We start from the raw sequence: 14,066 nt of genomic DNA, 5'->3' as shown, positions 1-14,066 counted from the left end.
GCAGGAGCAATCACGGCATGTAGCGTGCGTTGGATGAGCGGGCGAGCCTGCATCTGTCTCGTCTTGCTGCTGGACTATAGCCGTAAAGGTGAGGTATGCGTCCCTATGCTAAGGCAGGGTACGGAGTATGATAGAGGCCCTAGGGGTGTATCTACATGTGAGTGTGAGTGTGAGTGTGAGTGTGAGTGAGTGAGTGTGTGTGCTGCTCCGGGATGAGAATAGATTTGATAAATGGTAATAAATAAAAAGTTGCCCCGTCACTTATTATCCGAATTCAAAAAAAGGATTGGGATCGGAGGGGCAGAGCCTAGAGGGGGGTCGTAAGAGGCGACCAGGGTCAAGGACGTGCGTGTCCATCATTCCGAGAGACGACATGAACAACGACGACAGACGGGTCTATTTGAAGCATATGAGACGAGGCGAGATTGACGAGTGCTTGAGCATTCCATTGAGCCTCGAGCATTCACGGTCCGCGGCTAGGAGAAGTCTGGGAATCTGAGTTCGAGAGGGCTGCATTGGTGCAACGACTTGATGAGCGGCAGCGGGAGATGACGTTGGTAGCGTTCTGGTTCGGATGCTGGAAAGGAACTTTCATGAAAAGGATCGTTGGTGCGAACAAAGTGCAAGGTCAGGGGAAGGTGAAGAAGGTAAGGTAAGGTATTGTCAGCAGCACACGGCTTTACACAGTAGGTGGCAGCAGCAACCACCTCCACCTCCAAGGTCCACGTATGTATATTTTCGTACGGAAGGAAGAAGTGAGGTGTCTGCAGGGGAGAAGTGTATCCGTCCGAATGGGATGGGACCAGATGCTGCGAGTGATTGACGGATCGTGCGGATGATGTACGGTGAGCTCAAGCCGAACAAATATCTCAATGGAGTTTCTGCTGACAGCTATCATCAGATCTTGACCTGCCACGATTTGCTTACAGTTCTGAGCTTTCTTCACCTTGCGCCGCGTTGAAGTTGGATCATGGATGGTAGATGATGCGAGACCCTGAGTCAAGGACCTGGCCTCAGGCCCGAGTGGGCTCGACAAGATTTCGTGATGATCACCGAGCATGGGAGCCTGGGAGGTGCGGGCTCCAACAGTTTGTGGGGATGGGGTGGAGACCGCCTCACGGTTCGATGGTCCAGTTGCATCTCGGGATTAATTATATACCCCCCAGCTCATGTCGTTGGTGATGAGCGAATGTGATGACGGTTGAGCGAGCGAGCGAGCGAGGAACCTGACCCTTTGAAGCGAACGATTTGTTCATGTTTAGATCATGATGTGGACGCCGAAAGAGTTGGGGTTCCAAGTTTGTAACTGTCATTGAGACTCCGGCGGCGGCACGGCGAGACAAGACAGTCTGACGGCGGGCGGGAGAGACGGTAGGGGAAGAAGCAAGTACTGTCTGACTGTGTACCTACTAAGGTACCTAGTAGGTAAGGTGGTGTACTCTGTGCGGATACCCCAGCTAGAGATGGGAATATTTGATGCTTTGCCGCGGGATTTTCTGTGACGAAAGGATGTTGCGATTGGACTCTTTTGCATTCTAAGAAGGAAGAATTGAGGTGCTGTTGGATGATACGTATCGTATTGTCTCGGGCTCCAGATTATTCCAAAGGTGTCTCATTCCCTTCCATTCCAGGATTACCTAAGGCGAGGTAGTTCGTAGCTTCCAGATTGGTGGGGCGCTTGTGGTGATTACGGTAGGTATCCAAGCTGCTCAGACTACGTACCCAAAATATCATCCGAGGATGGAAAAAACCTCAGGCAACATAAGATGAAGCAAGCAGTTGAACATAAGATAAGGTAACTGCTAGGCGAACACAACCACCGCGGCAGCATACGGGTACACAATGCCACAAAGCGTTTGAGCATTGCGACTATTCCATCCCGAGGCTCTCAATCCAGAGGCCCCAAGCTCATTAAGCGAGCCGGAAGTTACCCATACAAGCACAAGCTGTGCCGTTTGGTAGGTACTATACCTAGGTGACTGTGACTCTAGACTCCCAGAATCAGCGCCACGGAATACAACGTGAGGGCTGCAAGGCTTGAAGCTCCGACCCGGATCTTCTTCCTCGAGCTGCCGCATGAATGCATTACTGCGTTGGCGCACGCCATTTGCCTATCTATCGGCTTCCCACGCTACCCTACGCAGGAATATGTTCCTAACTGCCTCGGGAGGTTGATCGTCGCAAGGTACCTTAGGTATGGATGGACGTGAGGGTGATGGCGCATTGGCCGAGCGAACCATGGGCCTGGCGATATCTGAGCTTGCCTTGAGACACCAACAAAAGCCGCAGGCATCGAAGGGCGTGGCGCGGTCGGGCTGGAATTGATGGAAGGTAGGAAAGGTGAAGAGAGAGCCATGAGCAAACCGAAAAAAAGTCTGCTTTGGCTCGGCCGTCATCCCTTCTTTCATTCCAGCCCATTGGCCTCACGTCACGATTTAGCGGGCGATGGCTGCTTCTTCTTCACATTAGTGTCATTCTTGCCATCTGGGGGTTTCCTTGGGGGTCTGCCGCTTGGGTCGCCATCGTTAGGTACCGCTAGTCCGTCATTGGCCCTGGGAGCGATCGTCGACCAAGTGGTGGTTGTCTTTTAGTTTCGGGAGGAGTCTAAAGAGCTTCCAGCCTTTGATTTCTCCCACCGCCTCCAGGTTCTTTTCAATAGAAACTCCCGTCTCGCTCTCGGGGAGACGGGCCCATACCTGGATGCGTGGGTGCTCGGGAGAGAGACGAGATGCTGCTAGAAACCGGAGTCTGGAGACAGACGACCATGCGGTGTGGAAACACGATCCGGCTTGACAGCCTTGAATGCGACTTGGCCGGCTCTGACTTGCCAGAGGCATGCAAGAGGGGTCCCCTATCCATGATCCAGCTGCCGCGCTGTCCTATCCCATGGAGCCCAATTGAGGATTGTGTGTCGCCCCAGCTTGGAGCTACCTATGGGCTCTGGGCTATCCTCGGATGTGGTTCTCAAGCTTTCTCGTCTGTCTTGCTCCCCCGTCCGGATGCGTCCGTACTCGCGGGGGGGTCAACGACGGGAAATAGAAACCAGGGAAGTAATGGGTAGTAGTAGCCGGCGGTTGTGTCATAAAGCAAGGCGGTGGTTTGGGTACGGAGTGCGGTGTACGGAGTAGTGTTAGTTGCAGCCCAAAAGTCAGATACACCATGACGAGAAAGAAAAGTCTTCCTTGGTTAATGGAGGGGCGGTCAGAGCTCTTTGGTAGCTGAATTGGCTGTCTCTCTCTCTCCGCTTCCTTCATTAAGCTTGCCCGTATCCCCTTCGGTGATCGGATCTTTGTCGGATTCTTCCCTTTCTTCTCCTCATCGTCTTGTCATTGACCTGTTGTGTTTCCTCTTCTTCTGACTGACAAAGTCGGATGGAGGACCAGCGGGAGATGCATCACTACAGCCTTTGAGTGTTTTTGTTTCTTTCCGAGCGTGGAAGGAATACAAAGAAAGGTCAACCAACGACTAACGAGAGGGCGAGCCCCGCAGCTCGCCCCCGCGCGACCGAACGACGGGAATTGTCACGATAGGAAAGAAAGACAAACAGGAAGAAAGAGAAAGAAGCAGAGGAAGGGTTGTTTCCTTGTGAAATCACTGGAAGTTTCGAGGGAAGGAAGTGGTCGATTTGCAACAAAAGTTGGCAAGAGGTAAGCGACGCTCTTTCTCATTTCATCCCATGTTTCCCTCGTCGCCTTCCTCTTCCAGCTCTTGGGGAGTTAGACCTCCTTCCATCTCTTACAGCTACCCTTTGGCCTTTCTTTCCCTTTCGTTCCCCTGCCTTGATCACATGATTCACATACCTACCGGTACCTTCCCTTCCCGCATCATGGTTCGTCTGGCATTCGGTCCAAGGTAGCGAATTCCTCAAGCGTTTGCTCGAGCATGCATCTACCTCAGCCTCAGCCTCTACAACAATATATCCATTCATCCCTTCCCATTACCCAACTCCTACGAGACGAACCCGAAAATTCAAGACCCAAGACGGGGAACACGGACGACTGGACAGGGGGCCCCATTTCTCCTCTCATACGCCAACCAAACGTGTGGGAAACCGTGCCGTTTTACGGTTTTCTAGTGCCAATCACCAATTCCCACCCCTGAACTGAATTGACGAGATTACGGATCCAGCCCACACTGCCTTGCTCAGCACCTACCGAGATTCTCCCTGGGTACCGAGTACGGAAAAAAGAAAAGCTGACGGGAGAAAAAAAGATCGCCTTCGGTTCCTCAGTACCGAGCCACCGCGACCACGACGAGACAAACGTCAACAATACCATCATCACCACACGTCTTCATCGACTTTGCTCAGCCTCTGCCTAGTCAGCACCAACTTGTTACCGCATTTGGGACCCAAATTCTGCCTGCAGCATCACGCTTGCCCATCCCCCAAGGCAGCTTTCTTTAGCCTTTACCGCCCCTTAGGTACCTTTCATCGCCCCAAGGTACGTACGTGCTCCGTTCCGCGCGTCAGGAAAGCTAATTCCACGAGGAATGGAGCTGAAAAGACACATGGCCTGAACCTCCCAAAATGTTTCAAATCCACCATTCTTCCTACAATACCAACACCGTCCACCCTGCGCATGCATCCCGCTAACCTGCACCCGCTCATATAGAACACGGTCTTTTCCTGTGTGACGATCAACAATCCGTACAAAAGTCTTCCCCTGACATTCTGCATCTTCATCTACCCTCCTCCACCGACACCTTCCACCCTACCGACGCGCATCAACCGCATTTTTCACATCCAACACCGACACCATGGCTCGCATCCAGATCCCCATCGACGCCCTGACGAACCGTCTCGGCCTGCAGGAGCGCTTCAACAGCATGCGTTCCGGCGGCTTGAGCGGCCGCTTCGCCAACCTGCGTCCTGTCGGCGAGTTCTTCGACATGAAGCGCCTCTCCAAGCCCGCCAACTTTGGCGAGGTCCAGTCGCGATGGAACTACAACCTCTCCTACTTCTCCAGCAACTACAGCGTCGTCTTCTTGATGCTCAGCGTCTACGCTTTGCTGACCAACTGGCTGTTGCTTTTCGACATCATCTTTGTTATTGCGGGCATGTTCCTCATTGGCAAGCTCGACGGTCGTGATCTCGAGATCGGCTCTTTCAAGGCCACCACATCCCAACTGTGGACCGGTCTTCTCGTCATCTCTGTGCCCTTGGGCCTGTACGCCTCGCCTTTCGCGACGCTGCTCTGGCTCGTTGGTGCTTCTGGCGTGGTCATCCTCGGCCACGCTGCTTTTATGGACAAGCCTATCGATGAGGCTTTTTCCGGGGAGGCGGTCTAGATGGTCGGCCGCGAGCTCCCAAATTTGCGCCCCAGTGGGGAAGACCATCAAGGCGCGGGCGGAGGAAACAGGGAGCTGCGCAACAGGGGTCCTGGGAGGACGGGACGAGAGTTGTCGAGGAGCTAGAGGAGACGGAAATGGACAATTCAGATACACAAGGCGTTGGTTTGGTTTCACGAGGAAAGCGGTTCGCAAGCGACCCGCTCCGCTTTACGGGTACAGACGTGGGTGAACGGACGACGGCATTGCGTAGAGGATACGATTACCAGCATTCGGACGATGACGAGGACGACAGCGAAGACGACAGCGAGGACTCGGAAGAGTCCTCTTCGGAAGACGAAGAAGAGGAAGAAGAGATTGATTGGGATCAGCTTTCTCCGAGAGAGCGAGACGAAGCGCTCGCGCAGAGAGCTCTGGCCCGCATCCGACGTGCACAAGAACGGGGCAAGCTCGAGGTCAACCTTAGCAAAGAAGAGATGGCCGCCCTAGAACGACGGAGGAAGCGCATTGAAAAGGAAGCACGCAAGCAGGAGCGTAAGCAGCGGCGCGAAAAGGAGCAGCGGTTTGCCATTCCGCTATCGCAATTCCAGCCAACCTCCTCTCGCAGAAGGTCGCCCACGTTGGCTCTGGAGGACGATTTGCCCCGCCATCCGTCGCCTGGAACATTCGCCAATGTCCAAGACGGTGGTGCGATGCCGCCCATGGGGTATTTCCCGCCGCCCAACGCTTCGCGCACCCGCCCTAGATCGGCAACTTCCGCTTCGCAGCGACCGACGTCTCGAATCATGGGCGAGAGGGGCTCGTCGCCCTTCAACTATGCCTATGTCCAGGGGCCTCCAGGCCAGCGTTTGCCTTCGGATAACATGTCGCCTGCTTCTTCGACCTCGTCTCTGCCCAAATCTCGAAATGGCGTTGACCCATTCCAGTTCCAGACGGAAGGTCCCGCCAGTGCCGCTCGACGCAACGTATCGGGCTCCACCGACGGGCGCCGAACATCCGTTGCGCCTCCGACGGGTCGAGGCGGCCGGGCTCCGCGCGGGCCGCCACCCGAGGAGAGTAGCAGCGAAGAAAGCAGTGAGGCGAGCAGCGAGGAAAGCACCAGCGACGGCATCGGAAACGGTGCTCAGATCGTCGAGCCGCCGCAGCGTCCGCCGTCATCCGGCCCGACTACGCGGAGAGGTCGTAAGGAAGCCGTTGCCGTGGAGGAGGCTGCCGCCCGTGAACCGGCACGTGAGGTTTCGCGGGGTAAGAAGTCTGCCAACCCGTCGCCGTCCAAGAGGAAGCCTACCGGTGGTCGGCGCAAGAAGAAGTAGTATTTTCGCTGTCGAGGGCTGGGTCAAAAGTTGTCTGCCGTGTCTAGTACCGATAATAGAAACAATACTCCGTATTTCTTAATGAATTCATTGCTCTCCCACTGCTGCATCTGTCATGTGTCTTTGGCGTACTCTTCTTGGACAACTTGTTGAAAGGTCATAAATCGTATCTTGATATATCTAGAGGTATATATGTAAATGCGCCATGCACGGTCGTAACGTGGCATACAATTGTTCCAAGGGCCGGTTCCCAGGAAAATGCATGGGACGAACCAGAATGGGTAGTCAAAGAATCCCATAACCCAGAAAAGAAAACGCCCTTCAGTCATAAAAATGCCGAACAAAATTGTCCACCCAAACCAATCGTGATTCTTGCCCGTTCGGTCTTGTGCTCCCGGTACCTCGTGAGTCGGGGTTCAGACAAACATCTTTGCGACACCATTCATAAGCCCATCAGCCCAACCACCGCCACCACCACCACTGCCATCCCTCTCAACACTCCTCCTCTCCCACGAATAATCCCCATCATACCCCCTCTCAACATGCGCGCGGGTCGCCGCAGCACCACCGCCGAACCCGCCGCTCGCCATGCGGACCGCCTCGCCGACGAGGCCCATGGAGTCGCCCGAGGCGGCTTTCGCGCCGATGCCAATCATGCGCTCGATGCCCGGCGGGAGGCGGAGGCCGAAGCGGGCGAGGAGGGCGGTGAGGAAGCCGCCCGTGATGAGGGGCATGATGACGAGGGCGACGACCTTGTAGGGGTGCTTTTTGGCGTAGTAGACTAGGTCGCGCCAGAGGCGTTTTACCTGCTTGAGGGTCTTTTGGACGAAGCCGTTTCGCGGGGAGCGTTTGTAGTACGAGGGGCGGCCTTGATTTTTTGAACACCATATTAGCTTTTGAGGTTTTTGGGTCTTGGAAGAGGCAATTGAGGTCCTGGTCAAGCTTCCAGGTGATGGAATGGCAACATGATGAAAAGAAGAGGAAAGCGATTGGAGACGTACCACCGCTGAAGCCGAAGAAGGACGAGCGCGAGGCATTGGGAATACCAAAGAAGGAGCCGCGCGACGCGTTGTTCTTCTTGTAGTCGTCGCCGCCAAAGATGGAGGCGGCGATGCTGGGCGCGCTGTGGCGCTTGCTGCGGGAGCGCGAGGAGGAGCGGGAGCGGGAGCGGTGCTTGGTGCTGTGTTTTTTGGAGTGGTGGGAGGAGTGTCGGCGGGAGTGGGAGGAGCGGCCGGAGATGACGCTGCCCGTGGATAAGTCGAAGAAGCCCATTGTGATTTTGTGTATGTTGCCTGTCTCGCGATTTGTCTTGCGGTGTAGGTGATGTGAGAGAGCTCTCTGTAGTGGGAGAGCTTCTTGCTGAGTGGGTGTGGGTGGCTGAGACTATCCGTACGGAGACCAGGTCCGGGATGTGAGGTCGTGGTGGTGGATGAAGGAGGAAGGACACAGCTGGGATCAAGCTGTGGATGCTCAGGTTGAGGGGTGGAGGAGGGGAGAGGTTTGTGTAAGGAGTGAGAGAGTGGGAGTAGGAGTGAGAGACGGAGAGCTATCGAGACGTGGAGGTGGTGAGACGGTGCGGTGGAAACCCACAGACGCCAAACCAGTCCGGGGAGGGAATTAAAAAACCCTTGTGCGAGGCTGGAGAATGCGACACTGTCTGGTTCGGGGGAGTACGGCTTGCGGGATGGGATGTGGCGCGTTACACACGGAGACGAGTTTTACTGTCCCTGAGGGTTGTCTTGTCTTGTCTTGAGGCCTTGATGAGGCGTTCGTCCGGATAGAGCTGGCTATGCTGTATTCGTAGCCTTATGACATGGGGTTTAATTGAATTGGATGGACTCGCCAGGGGAGCGATGTTGAAGCTCACGAACTGGTGGGAAGGTTGGAGGGGGAGGGGGAGAGGGGAAACTGGTTCGTGCTTTTGGTAGACGAGAGTCTAGAGAGACCGGGAGGCGAAGAATGGGGATAGATAGACGAGAACGACGAGGGTACACCCTTGGTTTTGAACTCTGGATGGAGTTCGTTTTTGCTCGACAACTTCAGCCCAAACGTGGATGTCTCCTCGACACCTTGAACCCGATCGTGGATCTTTCAAGTGTTGTTGCCAGCTTGTCAGAAGTCTACAGGGCCCAGGCCAGGTGAATTCGTAGGCTCTCGCAACTCTCTCGCGTGCGCAAGAACCAGGGTTCGTTTTCTTCACTGGATATGCAAGCGATTTCCGACGCAAGCAATTCGTTCGGCAAATGGCAAGATTTAGTGTGCGGACTGGGGGGCTGAAAAGTCGTGAGTGGACGGGGAGCGGCGGAATGTGGAAATTCGCAACCGAATTTTTGGACTCTTCTGCGACTCGATGCGTGGCCCTGCGTGCGAGTGTCCGCTCCCGATGGATACAGAGAACAGGTCTGGCCAGGAGAGGAGCACAGGAAGCGAGTGTTGGACCTGTTGGTTTCTTTGGTTCGGCGAATGAGGGTGACTCTGGTTGTCTGGATGCTGAAGAGAAGTGGACGGTCTCCAGTTGTATGAGTCTATCAGAGCCTGACTGTGCAAAGTCCAACGTCTCGATTGTAACGTATCAATTGTCTACTGTTTTGATTTTTGATTTTTTTCATTCACCGCTGGTTTGTCGTCCTGTGTGTGGCCTTTGCTGAGATGTATGTGACTCCTTTCGTATTTCCAACCTGATCCCAATTGATTGCTTTTGGTCTCACATGTTGTTGGTACGTATCCCATGTGGAAAAGTAAAAGACTAAAAAAATGGATGGCTGGGAATCGAGAAAACCGTCTGGACAGGGTTTCGCAGGGTCCCCTCCTTCTGTGTCTGCCAAGGTCGAAGCTAAAGGAGCCTTGGTGCTCGATTGTGACCGGGGTAGTCCAAACGCTAAACGGTTTTGGGAATGGCATCTGTGGATGATCAGTTGCGGTCTGGTGGGGAGCATTGCGGATGGAATGGGATGGGATTCTCAACTTTCTCTCTCCTCTAGGAACGAAATTCGAGAAAGGATTGACCCCCTCAATGACGGAGGTTTGAACACCGCGTCGTTCATATCATATGTTCGGACCGGATCGACTTCATGTCTTGTTGTTGAATATCGAGACGAGGACTCCTCTGTATGTTTCCTTCAGAGGTCCCGACGAAATGTTGGACACATGGAAGTGGCACTGGCTTAGCCTTTGATAACGGGCGGTGCCTGACTTGAGTCTGAATCCACATCTCAACTGCAGGCACTGCTGTGCAAGAGACATGCCAAAGGTAGTTTCAGAGATAAAGTGCTATTAGCAGAGGGGAGGATTGGCCTCTGCTCTCACCTGCATTGGAAGTTATGGTTTGCCTTTGGTCCTTCTTTCACGTTTATGCAAGTCGGAAGTGGTATCTCCCTACCTAAGAGTGCTCAGTTATCTGTCTGTGAAATGGTGCTTTTAGCTGCCCGGAACACGCAGAAGGTCCCATCAACGATAACCTTACAGGCGCTTCCTTTCGTTGCGTATAGACAAAGCGAGGCCAGTCTTGATAGTAGACCAGTCATAGCACTGGCCACATCAGCGATCAACTTCCAATTCATCTTTTGCAATCCTCAATTGGACTCGAGTGCCACACTGCGAGCACAAACTTTGATACACAGGCTGTGGAAACCAAGGGAGCAGGCGATACCTCTCAGGCTATAGCCTCTCTAGGATCCTGGAACAACTCTTCCTTCGCCTCATTCATCTCGGAACGTAGTCGCCGTCGACATATCAGGCCACCACCAGCACAACAACTTGCCGGAGCTGCTTGATGATCTATCAAAACGAGCTGTTTCTTCCCCCTTTGGCTGAGGCGGACTTTCTTACTTACTTATCTCAACATGCTTGACTCTACCTTACTCCCGAGCTTTCTCAACCATTAAGCCGGCCCTTTCACTTTGCAAGAGTCCAAAGAAACAATGCGCTCGCCTTTCCTCATCCCTATCCTCCTCGCCATCCCTTCCGCTTTGGGATCACCTTCACCTTGTACCGCCGCGGCCATACAATGCCCCCTCGTCTTCGACGGCCGCGTCCCCGCCACAGCAACACCCCAGGACTTTGATACGGCCCTTGGCGGGGGGTGGAATCCGTATAATCCAGACTACGTAAAGGGCGCGAGCTTGTCTTGGTCGGATATCATCCTCCTGCCGGAGTCTGCTCCGGTCTCCACCCGGCCCGGGTCACGGTCCTCCCGCTTCGATGCCGCGGAGACGAAGCGCGCGCTGGAAGTCACGATTTCCGATGCGAGCATTTTCATGAACCAGCGAGGCTTTAGGCGCGCAGGGTTATTGTTCGCGGGGGATACGAATGAGGGGAGTCCTGCGGGGGAGGGAGTGAAGACGTTGCATTTTAGTGTGAGGTTGGACTTGGAGAGGCCGTTGAATTTGACGCATGAGTATCTTGTAAGTCTTCTTCTTTCAGTGCCTGCATTGATGGAGGGTATGGAGGCCAAATGGTACATTCAACTTTTGCTAGTGTTTAAGCTGATGATCTTTTGGGGAAACATAGAATGTCTGGCACGAGACGGCAGCCTACGATGCGAACCAGTTCAACTTCCAAACCGGCACCATCATCGGCCAGCCGGAGTTACCAAAAGAGACGTACAAGTTATTGGATCGGGATAACAAGTTGCTCTGGTCGACGCCGATAGCAAAGGACGGATCGTGGCAAAACTTTGCGCTCACGTTGGACTTTTTGAACAAGTGAGTTAAGCCATTCTTATTACTCCTAACCCTCTGTTCATCCTTGAATGACTCATCAAAACTACATTCGGTGATTTGCGAAACGAACTTTTGGCTGACATTTTGCCTCAAAGTACAATCCAGATATGGTACTCTGCGGGCAACAACCCGCTCGCAAGGCTGGGTGGTGCTGTCCCGGTCAATCTCGCCGGCGACGGGCAGTACCAGATCGGCATCTTGAAGAAGCCCACGGGTACCGATGACGTGGTGAACTCGGGGTATCAATCTAGTAACCTCAACGAAGGTCTGATTTACGGTGGGATCTTTATCGAAGATAGCGCCAATGGTTGTGTGTCCATCTAAGAGTCTGCTCATCTTTACTTCTCTCAAAGTCCAACGTTGTAGTGAGCCCATCACTATACTTCCAAGTCTAGATATTCCCTTCTAAATCTATGCCTCCAAATTTATATCCACCATCTTTATACCGCACTTCGTAAACGGACCTCTAAGAATGCCAGAACTCTAATTCACCTTTCTCACCGAGCACCTGGGGAGGGTGTGGTAACCTGTCCCCAGAGAGGCTTATTCTTGCACATTCACGGCAGTAAAGCTCGCCTTCAACGGAGCGATGCTAATGACGCCATTAAGCGAAGCCCACAGATCCTCACCCTCGGGACTCTCCTCAGCTTGCCGCTTGATATCACCAAGCTGCGGCGCCCACCGAAACTGATACGTCCGCGACGCCGACATCGCCAACTTCTCAGGATCGGCAGCAGAGTCGTTAAGCACGGGAGCAAACAAGCCCCCCGTGACCCATCTCCCCTCCGCGATCTTCGTCAACCTCACCGGCGCCTCACCGACGTCGGCGACCATGGGCACATTGACGCTATACACCTCCACCTGCGGGTGCCACTCCCTCACGAGCTCCTCCACGAGCTTCACGGCGCGCACGCACGCCGCGCGGATGGTCGTCGGCGGTTGCGGGTCCTTACTCCCGAAGCTGAGGGCCACGGCGCGGCGCCCGCACTGCGCGGCTTCCAGGGCGCCGCCGACGGTGCCGCTGCTGAGTGCGTAGACGGTGCTGGCGTTGCGGCCGTGATTGGGGCCCGATATGACGAGGTCAAAGTCTTGCGGGGAGAGGTTGGGCGTGTGGAAGAGGCCTAGTTGGGTGCAGCTTGCCGGGGGCCCGTTTACGATGAGCCAGCGGTGGGTGCGGTCTTCCGTCTCGCCGCAGCCGGGGATGCTGCAAGTTTTGTTGGCGTCATCTGAACAGAATGACGCTGGACATTTGCTCTCTGCGGTCAGGGTCTTGCCGACGGCGTGGGCTTTACCGATCCACGAGAGCGGCTTGTCGGGGATGACCACGACAGTCGTGTGGCCCGCCTCGTTCAAGGCGGTGATGAGGGGCGCCAGGTAGGGCGAGACGGGGGACGGGGGACCGTCGTCGTTGACTACCTACGGACACGGAAGAGGGAGAGGCGTACTCATCAGCTTATTTGGTGTTCCACCCCGTACGTTTGTAACTATGTAAGCCGGGTATAACCCACGCATTGTGCGTGTGTGAGTAACCCGGCCAGGGGGGGAAGATAGTAGGCCATTTTATTTACCAAGAGCCGCATTGTCGCACGTCGGCGATGTCCTAAGGACAGTGAGGTCCGAAGAAAACAAAGAGATAGGAAGAGATATGCCGAGGTAGGTCAGGCAGCGATATATTGGCAAATCTGGCGCCGACGCGTTCGGCTTTTCTGATGCCTCTCTCTCTTCTGGTGGGTTTTGATGGGGTAGTGCCGTTGTCGTAGTGGTGGTACGCCGTAGATCCAAAGGCAGGCTGCCGCCGAGCCGCAGCAGTGATGGACAGAAGAATGCAGAAGCAGGGATCAGGAGAAAAGAAGGCAACCGAGGGCCAAGATCAGGCTGCCCGGCTGTGGTTCCGCGGACGAGGCAGACGAAAAGAAGAAGATGGTGTAAAGGAGAGTTTCCGGGACAGACTGTAGCTGGGCGAAGTATGACGCGCGCGCTTCGGTCACTGAAAAGAGGGAAACGTGAGAAAAGGGCTGGCTGGTTTGGCTGGATTATAAGAGACAACACCAGATACCAAATGGGGGGTACAAGAAAAGTCCCGATGTGAGGTATGACTCTTACCAAACCCACAGGGCTGATATTATCTGGGAGTAAAGAAGGGTCTGTTTTGTGTCGTGTCCTGTCATGTGGCACGGTATTGACTTTGTCCGATGATTCTGAGAAGAAGTGAAAATGGGTGACCCCCTCCTCACCCATCCCGGTCCAGTTCTTGTCTTTCGGTTGACCCCGCCGACCACGGAGCACGGCAGCGCCGTATCGGATGGATCTACGAACGGGACCAAGGTCGAGTGCACGAGAAGGGAAAGTCGAGGTAGATGAGGGTGGGATAATGCCTCCAATGTTCGGATCAAGGCCACAGTCCACACACACAAACACACCATGAATGCGACTCAGAAGCAGCCGTAGAACTTGGCACGCTTGTGGGCTCTAGGGAAATACTTGAACTTTGGGACGAGGCGTCCCGAGTCGGTGGTGCGCCTTGCAGTTTGCCCAACGTGAGCTTCGGCAGGCTCTCTCCCTCACTCTCTTGAGTCTCTTCTCTTGGTCCACCACACACTCGCCCTGTCTCTATGGAGTATGGACTACGAGATGGTGTAGTGGAGAGGAAGTACCCTACACCCTGCCCATGTACCCTCCCCAAAGACATCACAACCTTGCCATGTACCGAGGGAAACCAAACATTGGGGACGAGGAAAGAAAG

The 14,066-nt window shown here is 54.4% G+C and overlaps 4 protein-coding genes across 4 annotated transcripts; 2 read left to right on the top strand and 2 right to left on the bottom strand.

The window, feature by feature from the left end:
- Nucleotides 1–4,758: 4,758 nt before the first annotated feature.
- On the top strand, nucleotides 4,759–6,602 carry HER10_EVM0012809 (prenylated Rab acceptor 1; the record flags this gene model as incomplete). The annotated part of the gene is made up of 2 exons (XM_035482192.1): nucleotides 4,759–5,283; nucleotides 5,421–6,602. 2 exons carry the CDS (start codon nucleotides 4,759–4,761, stop codon nucleotides 6,600–6,602), a joined length of 1,707 nt encoding a protein of 568 aa, XP_035331078.1.
- Nucleotides 6,603–6,772: 170 nt separating this feature from the next.
- Nucleotides 6,773–8,872, bottom strand: HER10_EVM0008242 (uncharacterized protein). Its single transcript, XM_035477772.1, has 2 exons — nucleotides 7,604–8,872; nucleotides 6,773–7,470 (listed from the first exon to the last, which is right to left on the bottom strand). Exons 1-2 carry the CDS (start codon nucleotides 7,872–7,874, stop codon nucleotides 7,019–7,021), a joined length of 723 nt encoding a protein of 240 aa, XP_035330830.1. The 5' UTR covers nucleotides 7,875–8,872; the 3' UTR covers nucleotides 6,773–7,018.
- Nucleotides 8,873–10,446: 1,574 nt separating this feature from the next.
- On the top strand, nucleotides 10,447–11,647 carry HER10_EVM0006697 (uncharacterized protein; the record flags this gene model as incomplete). Its single annotated transcript, XM_035476276.1, has 3 exons — nucleotides 10,447–11,005; nucleotides 11,112–11,305; nucleotides 11,419–11,647. The coding sequence occupies exons 1-3, from the start codon at nucleotides 10,523–10,525 to the stop codon at nucleotides 11,645–11,647; spliced, it is 906 nt and encodes a 301-aa protein (XP_035330739.1). The 5' UTR covers nucleotides 10,447–10,522.
- HER10_EVM0011074 (TTL domain-containing protein) lies at nucleotides 11,464–13,723 on the bottom strand. The gene is made up of 2 exons (XM_035480516.1): nucleotides 12,892–13,723; nucleotides 11,464–12,739 (listed from the first exon to the last, which is right to left on the bottom strand). The coding sequence occupies exons 1-2, from the start codon at nucleotides 12,901–12,903 to the stop codon at nucleotides 11,867–11,869; spliced, it is 885 nt and encodes a 294-aa protein (XP_035330980.1). The 5' UTR covers nucleotides 12,904–13,723; the 3' UTR covers nucleotides 11,464–11,866.
- Nucleotides 13,724–14,066: the final 343 nt, after the last annotated feature.

This window comes from Colletotrichum scovillei, assembly GCF_011075155.1.
Source record: "Colletotrichum scovillei strain TJNH1 chromosome Unknown Contig00008, whole genome shotgun sequence".
NCBI lineage: Eukaryota > Fungi > Ascomycota > Sordariomycetes > Glomerellales > Glomerellaceae > Colletotrichum > Colletotrichum scovillei.
The sequence above is the reverse complement of the archived record's forward strand: the minus strand, read 5'-3'. Positions and strand labels throughout refer to the sequence as shown.